The sequence below is a fragment of the Oncorhynchus gorbuscha genome, linkage group LG24, assembly GCF_021184085.1.
Source record: "Oncorhynchus gorbuscha isolate QuinsamMale2020 ecotype Even-year linkage group LG24, OgorEven_v1.0, whole genome shotgun sequence".
Classification (NCBI taxonomy): Eukaryota; Metazoa; Chordata; class Actinopteri; order Salmoniformes; family Salmonidae; genus Oncorhynchus; species Oncorhynchus gorbuscha.
Window position 1 is genome coordinate 54,896,955 of NC_060196.1, and position 12,500 is coordinate 54,909,454.

Sequence of the window (12,500 nt, forward strand, 5' to 3'; positions counted from 1 at the left end):
TACACTAGACTAGTACTATGGTAGATGATCTGACCAGGAACACCTGGGTAACTACACTAGACTAGTACTATGGTAGATGATCTGACCAGGAACACCTGGGTAACTACACTAGACTAGTACTATGGTAGATGATCTGACCAGGAACACCTGGGTAACTACACTAGACTAGTACTATGGTAGATGATCTGACCAGGAACACCTGGGTCATTACACTAGACTTACTCTCATAGATGATCTTAAATCCACTGTTGGAGCGGCTGTTGTCGGTGGTGAAGAGCATGTACAGGTGGTTAGTACTGCTGAACAGGAACTGGGGCACCTGGGTACCGTTGAACGAGCCAACCAGAGGAGAGAGCAGGTTGGGCCCATCGTGGATCTCCAGGAAGTCATAGCCCAGCTCTGTCTGAAACCTGGACCAATGACAGAAGAGGAATTATGAAATATACACATGTAATTTACTTGTGATAATACATAGTCAGTGCAACAGTTGCATAAACTTCGATTAAGTCTACTACTGCACTAAAAAGCACTTTCAAAGGAGACTTTATAAATATACAATAAATAAGCAATAAGATTCCATTATGGGTGTATTCATTGATGCAGAAATCCATTCTCCGTACTCAACAGTACGACAGAATGCTAATAGAATAAAATAGAATACATTGAACAACTTTAATGATATAATGGACAAGTACTTGTCAAAGGTGATCTTGATGGAGCGTCCGGGCTCGGTCTCGATGACCCACTCACAGCTGAGGGAGCCTTTATAGTATCCAGGCCACCCTGGGGACAGGATTACCCCACTGGGAGAGGAGAAGTGGCCTCCGCAGGGGGCTACGGAGGGGAGGGGGGAGAGAGAGTTTTAAATCACTCAAAATGCCCTGCTTGATGATCTAATCTGGTAAACAGTATCATACAGCGTACTGTACATGCTAACATGAGGCTTTATTCCTTCTCCATCTGAGTGATGTCACCACAGCATCGGGGACATAAGGTGCAGGGTGAATGACTGACAGGAAGTCAGATTGAAGGTGACTGCTTGGCCTACAGTACCCTTGTTTCCTGTCCCCAATCTCCAGGTGTCCCTAAGCCTTCCCTAGTATCCTGTAACATACAGGTGAGTGTCCTCTAGTATCCTCCAACACACAGGTGAGTGTCCTCTAGTATCCTCCAACACACAGGTGAGTGTCCTCTAGTATCCTACAACACACAGGTGAGTGTCCTCTAGTATCCTACAACACACAGGTGAGTGTCCTCTAGTATCCTACAACACACAGGTGAGTGTCCTCTAGTATCCTACAACACACAGGTGAGTGTCCTCTAGTATCCTACAACACACAGGTGAGTGTCCTCTAGTATCCTACAACACACAGGTGAGTGTCCTCTAGTATCCTACAACACACAGGTGAGTGTCCTCTAGTATCCTACAACACACATGTGAGTGTCCTCTAGTATCCTACAACACACAGGTGAGTGTCCTCTAGTATCCTACAACACACAGGTGAGTGTCCTCTAGTATCCTACAACACACAGGTGAGTGTCCTCTAGTATCCTACAACACACAGGTGAGTATCCTCTATTATCCAATCCGCTTACACTCACTTAGACTTTTGTCTGTGTCAGGAACAGGGTAATTACCCTAAAATACATGCATGTACGGACGTGCACATATACACGCAGGCACACACACACCTACACACAAACATGCACTTACACATGCACGCGCACACACCTACACACATCCAACACAAACACACCCAGTCTCTCCTCTCCCCAGGAAGAGCAGGATAATTACCTTCACATTTAGGGATGGGTCCGCTCCACATCACCTTGCCGTTGTCCAGCTCACAGGTGATGGTCTGGGACCCCTGGGTCTTGATGAAGCCGTCCTCACAGATCACTGAGATGGAGCTGCCCAGTTGGAAGTTGTCCCCGAAGCGCCTCGCATTTATCGGGATGCCCGGGTCGGGACACTCGTTGTGGCCGAATGCTGAAAACACAAATGTTTTGATTTCGCTTTGCCAGATGTAACCGTACTGCTAACTGATTTGCTTCCTTGTCCGTCCCTGACGCCTTACTGGGCTCCAACCAATGATCTTCTGATCGTACACCCATGTAACTGCTAGCTTGAAAACCTACAAACCAGTTGTGCCACGGAAAATCATCTGATTAAATGGCGCCATTGGTGACATTTCATGCTGTGGGGTGAGTTTATTCGGTACAATCTATCCCTAATTTTTACATTTGAGATGCCTGAGCGGTTGGGGGCGAGGCTAGTCATGGTCTGAGTTGGTTGCTCAAATCTAGAGTAGGATTGTAAAGACAAACAGAAGCCAACACTTCACTTGACAAGTGACACCAGCATAGGTTGAGCATAGACCTCGTAACAAAGGGGAAGTTGAAAGGGCTCTAGCGTTAAGCATTAAGAGACTCAAGACGACAGTCCAGGGCACTTCACGACATGAAAACATAGACCTCGTAACAATAATAATAATAATAATATGCCATTTAGCAGACGCTTTTATCCAAAGCGACTTAGAAGTCATGTGTGCATACATTGTACGTATGGGTGGTCCCGGGAATCGAACCCACTACCCTGGCGTTACAAGCGCCATGTTCTACCAACTGAGCTACAGAACCAAGTTGAAAGGGCTCTAGCGTTAAGCATTAAGAAACTCAAGACGACAGTCCAGGGCACTTCACGACATGAAAACATAGACCTCGTAACAAAGGAGAAGTTGAAAGGGCTCTAGCATTAAGCATTAAGAGACTCAAGACGATAGTCCAGGGCACTTCACGACATGAAAACAACCACTTTCCCCTAAAGGGTGTTTGTTATTTCCCTTGTAGTGCTAGTGACCTCAAAGCAATTTTTTCAGAACTTTATGAAGCGTAGAGGGGATATAATCCCTGCAGGAAGATGTCTTCCAAGTAAATTGGCCTTAAACTCTTGTTACCATAGCCTCGCAGGTCAAGTCAGACTGACTGACTGATGGATGTCTTGAGACAGAAAGCCCCCAGTCGAACATAACATCAGTGCAACATTGCTCAATCATGTCACTGACAGTACCTTACTAAAATAACATGGAGTTTGGTTGTCAATCAGAAAGGCCAGCTCCTACAATTGTTCCTAATGACTTGGGCCTTATTTGCACAAAAGATTTCATGGCCTCTTTTTTTCCCCCACATTCTTTTGACAGAAGTGATGGATTGGTGTGACATTTTGCGTCTCCTTCAGAAAGCAACAGTTATGAGGCCATTTTGAAAAGGATGACCATAACTGTGAGGGCAAAGTCGATTGGGTGGAAATTGATTAAGCCCTTACGTGATAACTAAAAACAATTGAAACAGATATGAGATAGGCCAGGGTAGGACAAATATCATAAGGATTCAATCAGGACAAAATATACAAGGACTATAGTCATTACTGTAAAGTCACCACAAGGTGCCACAAAACGAAAGAAATGGCCACAGCTAACATTACCAAGGGCCAAACTCAATTGCACTTGGTTTATGGCAGAGTAACCATGGAAATAGCACAACATGGGTTCAACTGAACTGAGCCCTAATCAAATAACATGGTCAAATCAAACAAAGGACAGCACAGAACGCAACATCAAGGTGAAACCTACTGCTGTAGGTGATGTTGAACCCTCGTCCGGCCATGGAGTGGTCGGCCTGGAACTCCAGCCTCAGTATGTTAGTGTTACTGTCGAGGTGGGAGGGGGACTCGGTCCCCGAGAAGCGTCCCAGGACGGTGGCGTCCAGCAGCTCGCCATCCTTCACGGTGAGGAAGTCGTAAGGCGCCTCCAGGTCAAAGTCGTTGAAGGCCAGGTGGATGCGGCTGCCGGGTTCCGATAGGATCAGCCACACGCAGTTCATGTTGTTGCTGTAGCCTTCTGGGTAGTCGGGTGATAGGACTGTGCCCATTGGCGCTGTGAAATTGGACAGGCATGGGACTGTAGAGGAGAGGGATGGGGAAAAAGACAAAAGATGGCGTAAACGCACTTCATAATGCCTGGAACTGAATGTAGCAGAAATGGATGAACATCTGTTAATATGGTATCAACATCATAATCTACAGGGATCTGGTATCACTGGTTTTGATTACAGAAATGCAGTGATAAGACACTGACAAGACTGTAGATTGATGTGGGAGACAAGACACTACGCTGTACCAAGACACTACAGTCTACCAAGACACTACCCTCTACCAAGACACTACCCTCTACCAAGACACTACCCTCTACCAAGACACTACCATCTACCAAGACACTAACCTCTACCAAGACACTACCCTATAACAAGACACTACCCTATACCAATACACTAACCTCTACCAAGACACTAACCTCTACTACCATCTACCAATACACTACCATCTACCAAGACACTACCATCTACCAAGACACTACCATCTACCAAGACACTACCATCTACCAAGACACTACCCTCTACCAAGACACTACCATCTACCAAGACAATACCCTCTACCAAGACACTAACCTCTACCAAGACACTAACCTCTACCAAGACACTAACTTCTACCAAGACACTACCATCTACCAAGACACTATCCTCTACCAAGACACTAACCTCTACCAAGACACTACCATCTACCAAGACACTAACCTCTACCAAGACACTACCATCTAACAAGACACTATCCTCTACCAAGACACTATCCTCTACCAAGACACTATCCTCTACCAAGACACTACCATCTACCAAGAGACTAACCTCTACCAAGACACTATCCTCTACCAAGACACTACCATCTACCAAGACACTAACCTCTACCAAGACACTACCATCTAACAAGACACTATCCTCTACCAAGACACTATCCTCTACCAAGACACTAACCTCTACCAAGACACTACCATCTACCAAGACACTAACCTCTACCAAGACACTACCATCTAACAAGACACTATCCTCTACCAAGACACTACCATCTACCAAGACACTATCCTCTACCAAGACACTATCCTCTACCAAGACACTATCCTCTACCAAGACACTACCATCTACCAAGAGACTAACCTCTACCAAGACACTATCCTCTATCAAGACACTATCCTCTACCAAGACACTACCATCTACCAAGACACTAACCTCTACCAAGACACTACCATCTAACAAGACACTATCCTCTACCAAGACACTATCCTCTACCAAGACACTAACCTCTACCAAGACACTACCATCTACCAAGACACTAACCTCTACCAAGACACTACCATCTAACAAGACACTATCCTCTACCAAGACACTATCCTCTACCAAGACACTATCCTCTACCAAGACACTATCCTCTAACAAGACACTATCCTCTACCAAGACACTACCATCTAACAAGACACTACCCTCTACCAAGACACTAACCTCTACCAAGACACTAACCTCTACCAAGACACTAACCTCTACCAAGACACTAACCTCTACCAAGACACTAACCTCTACCAAGACACTACCATCTACCAAGACACTATCCTCTACCAAGACACTATCCTCTAACAAGACACTATCCTCTACCAAGACACTATGCTCTACCAAGACACTATGCTCTACCAAGACACTACCCTCTACCAAGACACTATGCTCTACCAAGACACTACCATCTACCAAGACACTACCCTCTAACAAGACACTACCCTCTACCAAGACACTACCATCTACCAATACACTAACCTCTACCAAGACACTACCATCTACCAAGACACTATCCTCTACCAAGACACTATCCTCTACCAAGACACTACCATCCACCAAGACACTACCATCCACCAAGACACTACCATCTACCAATACACTAACCTCTACCAAGACACTAACCTCTACCAAGACACTACCCTCTACCAAGACACTACCATCTACCAATACACTACCCTCTACCAAGACACTACCATCTACCAATACACTAACCTCTACCAAGACACTAACCTCTACCAAGACACTACCCTCTACCAAGACACTACCCTCTACCAAGACACTAACCTCTACCAAGACACTACCATCTACCAAGACACTATGCTCTACCAAGACACTACCCTCTACCAAGACACTACCATCTACCAAGACACTACCCTCTACCAAGACACTATCCTCTACCAAGACACTACCATCTACCAAGACACTACCCTCTACCAAGACACTACCATCTACCAATACACTACCATCTACCAATACACTACCCTCTACCAAGACACTAACCTCTACCAAGACACTATCCTCTAACAAGACACTATCCTCTACCAAGACACTAACCTCTACCAAGACACTATCCTCTACCAAGACACTGCCCACTTTATATTTGTAAATACCGTCATATCTGACAGCACATTCATTATCATGCTGTATATTTTGTTGTGTACATACAGTGCCTTCAGAATATATTCACACCCCTTCACTTTCTTCACATTGTGTTGTGTTACAGCCTGAATTCAACATTGATTGATTTGTTGTGTCACTGATCTACACACAATAGCTCATAATGTCAACGTGGAATTATGTTTTTAGAAATGGTTACATTTTCGTGCCATTCATCCTCCTGCCATCACCTCATGTTTGAGCATGATAATACACCGCCCCATGTCACAAGAATCTGTACACAACTCCTGTAAATGTCCCAGCTCTTCCATGGCTTGCGTATTATTTGGGATGCTCTGGATCGACGTGTATGACAGCGTGTTCCAACTCCCGCCAATATACAGCAACATCGCACAGCCATTGAAGAGGAGTGGGACAACATTCCACAGGGCACAATCAACAGCCCTATTCAACTCTATGTGACGGAGATGTGTTGCACTGCATGAGTCAAATGGTGGTCACACCAGATACTGACTAGTTGTCTGATCCAAGCCCCTACCTTTTTATTTAAGGTATCTGTGAACAACAGATGCATATCTGTATTCCCAGTCATGTGAAATCCATAGATTAGGGCCTCATGAAATCATTTCAATTGAATGATTTCCTTATATACATTTTTATTTAAATCTTTATTTAAATCAGCAAGTCAGTTAAGAACAAATTCTTATTTACAATGAGGGCCTACACCAGCCAAACCCAGACGCCGCCGGGCCAATTGTGCGACCGCCCTATGGGATTCCCAATCACGGCCAGTTGTGATACAGCCTTGATTCGAACCAGGGTGTCTGTAGTGACACCTCTAGCACTGAGATGCAGTGCCTTAGACTGCTGCACCACTCGGGAGCCCAAATATGAACTGCAACTCAGTAAAATCTTTGTTTTTGTTGCATGTTGCGTTTGTATTTTTGTTCAGTTTAGTATAGTGCCCATAGGGCTCTGGTAAAAAATAGTGCCACTTGGGATTCAGACACATTTTGATGAAAAAAATAAGACGAACAATCCCAGACAATAGATGTGATGTCGATGTTCATACTCACAGATGCACATGGGGATGTTGGCCGACCACTGGTTGTTGTTCTGGCATGCTATGGTCCTCTCCCCGATGAGTTCAAACCCAAACTGACACTCGAAGCGCAGGATGCCCCCATTCAGGAAGCTGTCCCCTTCCCTTATTCCATAGAGGGGCGTACCAGGGTCCCCACAACTCTCCTTGTCGATCTCTGTGGAAAACAGAGACAAAAACATAGCCCTCGTAAGCATACGATAGTTGACAGTATAGTTTGTTTTATTGAATGGGTAAATGTGTCTTGTGTCCGTCTGCCATCAAACAACCATAACATCATGCTTTCCAGTTCAAGTAATGGATCCACTTCACACCATGAGGTATTTACTGTACAGTAGTAACAAAGGGGTTGGAACAATAATCAGGCCATATTCAGAACATACACGGATTAGTTCAGGCAACAATCACAAGGAGTTAGTGATCATCCTCTTACCCATTCAGATGGAAAATACTTTGTTGTCCTCAGAGTAGAATAGTACAGTTATACGGCCTTATTTTCTATTTTCTATTTCCATGTTTGAGAATAATAATATAGATGATAAGAGATCTTTGTAATCCCTACCACACTAAGGAAACAGGTGAATCCTCCCTACCACTAAGTCTTTTCAGACAATGACAAAATAAGCCTAATGCACCAGCACAGCAGACAGGAATAATAATAATAATAATAATATATGCCATTTACACACACACACATCCAACACACGACACACACAGTCATGTGTGCATACATTCTACGTACACACACACACACACACCACACACACACACACACCACTACACACACACACACACACACCTCACCCATCCTGGGTCACTGCAGCCAGATAACACCCCAGATTGGCTGGTTGGTTCCCTCGGAGCATGTGGGTGTAAGGAGGAGCTGTAATGCATCTTCTCAGACGTCCTCAGAGTTGAACCTTGAACCCTGGCGGCGCTGTCTCCGAGAGCATTCTCAAACGGTAAGGGAATGAAAAACTCCTCTAAATGATATTCAAGGCAGGATTAATGTTGGGTTGGATCACGTTAGCGGCTCGTGGGAGTGAGGGGAGGCTTATTTCAGCCATGGTGTAATGGAAGTCTTCGCAATGCTTGATATATTGTATTAATTTCAATCATGACACCCTCTTTATGGGAATCACAATACCGACTGCCCTGAATGCCTGGGCTGTTCAATCTGTAGGATTGAGGAAGGGAGGGAAAGTGGGAGGGAGGGCTGGGGAAGGTTAGAGCATATTAACTGCTCTGTGTTTTACAACATCAGAAAAGACAGAGAACAAATTGCTTTGGAGCAGCGCACATCGCATCTGAATAATGCCTAGCGACAGAATGTTGAAAACTAAGGTTAGCGTTGTCCGTGGGGAGATGGTCAATTGTTATATCCTACCTGGAGTGGGTATATGTGTTCATGATGCATACCTTTGACCCCTTGCCTAGGTCTTTTGTCCGGGGTTTCTTTTACTGTATGTTTCCAGAAATTTCCAGGTAAATTGAAAAAACACCAAACAGCAATCACTGCCAGTCAACAATACTGGCTATCACAGAATCCCAACTCATACGAAGTAGGAACCACATTGTAGATGCAAATGAGGGAAAAATATGACATTGTAATCCTACTCCTCATGTATGCTAATTTCAATACTACTTGTGAGATTTACTTTTCATAAATCTTGGCTAAGAATGTTTCATTATTAAGCAAGATTTAGGCGTCTCTGAGAATTACAGTCCAATCAGAATGACACGTATGAAGTTTTTTCAAAACTAGAGAAAATGCAATCTCAAAGATGAGTCACTAACATAGATTCAAACGTCAGCAAGGAGCCAGAGTAGTATAAGCCCACATCTTAGTAAACTATTCTAATTATCTGAATTTTTCAAATTCTTAGTAATATGCTACAATGAGTCCTGTTGAGTAAAACTGATATGGTACTGGTTCTTCCTGTATATAGTTCTACATTGATCTGGTACTGGTACTCCCTGTATATAGCTCCACATTGATCTGGTACTGGTACTCCCTGTATATAGCTCCACATTGATCTGGTACTGGTACTCCCTGTATATAGCTCCACATTGATCTGGTACTGGTACTCCCTGTATATAGCTCCACATTGATCTGGTACTGGTACTCCCTGTATATAGCTCCACATTGATCTGGTACTGGTACTCCCTGTATATAGCCCCACATTGATCTGGTACTGGTACTCCCTGTATATAGCTCCACATTGATCTGGTACTGGTACTCCCTGTATATAGCTCCACATTGATCTGATACTGGTACTCCCTGTATATAGCTCCACATTGATCTGGTACTGGTACTCCCTGTATATAGCTCCACATTGATCTGGTACTGATACTTCCTGTATATAACTCCACATTGATCTGGTTCTGGTACTTCCTGTATATAGCTTCACATTGATCTGGTACTGATACTCCCTGTATATAGCTCCACATTGATCTGGTACTGGTACTCCCTGTATATAGCTCCACATTGATCTGGTACTTCCTGTATATAGCTCCACATTGATCTGGTGCTGGTACTCCCTGTATATAGCTCCACATTGATCTGGTTCGGGTACTTCCTCTATATACCTCCCTTCTTGTGGAAGGATTCGTAAGCAATCATTTCCCGGTAAATTCTACAGCTTTATAATCGGCACCTGTGAGAAATAAAATGTGATTGAACGATTGATTGATTGATCGAAATTTAAACAACTTATTAAGGGATATCAATAATATGAGCACTTTAAAAATTATTCAAAATATATGAATACCTTGAAGTATGTACCATTGGAAGTATTTCTATCAATTGTAAATGAATGTGTAGACTTCAAATGAAACTACAAGAAAATGTATAGTTGGATGACTCGCGTCTAGAGGAACTATACAACATTTTCCTTGAGGTACACTTATAATCCAAAACATCCAAAGTTTTACGTGGAAAAAAGTATTTGTGAAAATTGGTAGTTAATTTGTTCATTTACATCAAGCCTAGCGAAGACGTTTCTTCAATAAATATAGTAAGACTGAACATTAGAAGTGATTATCATTAATTAGTAATGCCTGTCGTGTCTGTTATGTGACGTGATTGAGATGCTAGTTGCTTCCCGGGAAAAAAGTCACATTTTATGATCTCCTGTATGCTGCCTTAGTCTGTTCTTACTTTTCCATATAGTCAATGTTCCACTCTCCCAGCCCTCCAAACGATGGGCTACAATGGCATATTCACACTAGTAATCTTGGCTGCAGTATTCAGTGTTGTTAAGTAGAAAACATTGGAATTGGAGGACATCAACGTGACCATTATAATGTGAAACAATCAACTTTTGTTGAAGATGATTTGTCCTCCAAGGCTCAATAAAAACACAATAACATCTCATCAATAGAACACGATCCAACCAGAAATCTCATTTGAGCTCATGAAATATATATTACGTTTGTGAACTAATTAGAGGCCCACATATTCCAGTTATCATTCTGTATACTTCTGGACCCTCCTTGGACACTGTGTTAACTAACCTCCAAACTTCAATGCCATACAACTCAATGCCATACAACTCTCCTTCTGTGGCCTCCAACTGCTCTTAAACGCAAGTAAAACTAAATGCATGCTATTCAACCGATCGCTGCCCGCACCTGCTCGCTCGTCCAGCATCACTACTCTGGACAGCTCTGACTTAGAATACGTGGGCAACTACAAATACCTGGGTGTCTGGTTAGACTGTAAACTCTCCTTCCAGACACACATTAAGCATCTACAATCCAAAATTAAATCTAGAATCAGCTTCCTATATCGCAACAAAGCATCCGTCACTCATGCTGCCAAACATACCCTCGTAAAACTGACCATCCTACCGATCCTCGACTTCGGTGATGTCATCTATAAAATAGCCTCCAACACTCTAAATCAAATCAAATTGTATTTGTCACATACACATGGTTAGCAGATGTTAATGCGAGTGTAGCGAAATGCTTGTGCTTCTAGTTCCGACAATGCAGTAATAACCAACAAGTAATCTTGTTGGTTATTACAATTCCTAAACTACTGTCTTATACACAGTGTAAGGGGATAAAGAATATGTACATAAGGATATATGAATGAGTGATGGTACAGAGCAGCATAGGCAAGATACAGTAGATGGTATCGAGTACAGTATATACATATAAGATGAGTATGTAAACAAAGTGGCATAGTTAAAGTGGCTAGTGATACATGTATTACATAAGGATGCAGTCGATGATATAGAGTACAGTATATACGTATGAATATGAGATGAATAGTGTAGGGTAAGTAACATTATATAGGTAGCATTTTTTAAAGTGGCTAGTGATATATTTACATCATTCCCATCAATTCCCATTATTAAAGTGGCTGGAGTTGAGTCAGTGTCAGTGTGTTGGCAGTGGCCACTCAATGTTAGTGGTGGCTGTTTAACAGTCTGATGGCCTTGAGATAGAAGCTGTTTTTCAGTCTCTCGGTCCCAGCTTTGATGCACCTGTACTGACCTCGCCTTCTGGATGATAGCGGGGTGAACAGGCAGTGGCTCGGGTGGTTGATGTCCTTAATGATCTTTATGGCCTTCCTGTAACATCGGGTGGTGTAGGTGTCCTGGAGGGCAGGTAGTTTGCCCCCGGTGATGCGTTGTGCAGACCTCACTACCCTCTGGAGAGCCTTACGGTTGAGGGCGGAGCAGTTGCCGTACCAGGCGGTGATACAGCCCGCCAGGATGCTCTCGATTGTGCATCTGTAGAAGTTTGTGAGTGCTTTTGGTGACAAGCCAAATTTCTTCAGCCTCCTGAGGTTGAAGAGGCGCTGCTGCGCCTTCTTCACAATGCTGTCTGTGTGAGTGGACCAATTCAGTTTGTTTGTGATGTGTATGCCGAGGAACTTAAAACTTGCTACCCTCTCCACTACTGTTCCATCGATGTGGATAGGGGGTGTTCCCTCTGCTGTTTTCTGAAGTCCACAATCATCTCCTTAGTTTTGTTGACGTTGAGTGTGAGGTTATTTTCCTGACACCAGACTCCGAGGGCCCTCACCTCCTCCCTGTAGGCCGTCTCGTCGTTG

The 12,500-nt window shown here is 43.6% G+C and overlaps 1 protein-coding gene across 1 annotated transcript in view; it reads right to left on the minus strand.

Moving 5' to 3' along the window:
* LOC124012727 (CUB and sushi domain-containing protein 3-like) overlaps positions 1 to 12,500 on the minus strand; it is an 849,083-nt gene that overhangs the window by 331,489 nt on the left and 505,094 nt on the right. Inside the window, exons 13-17 of the mRNA XM_046326635.1 lie at positions 7,410 to 7,592; positions 3,633 to 3,959; positions 1,796 to 1,990; positions 696 to 834; positions 223 to 410 (exon numbers count right to left, since the gene is read on the minus strand). Of these exons, the coding sequence (XP_046182591.1) occupies positions 223 to 410; positions 696 to 834; positions 1,796 to 1,990; positions 3,633 to 3,959; positions 7,410 to 7,592 (1,032 nt within the window). The remainder of the gene's footprint in view (positions 1 to 222; positions 411 to 695; positions 835 to 1,795; positions 1,991 to 3,632; positions 3,960 to 7,409; positions 7,593 to 12,500) is intronic.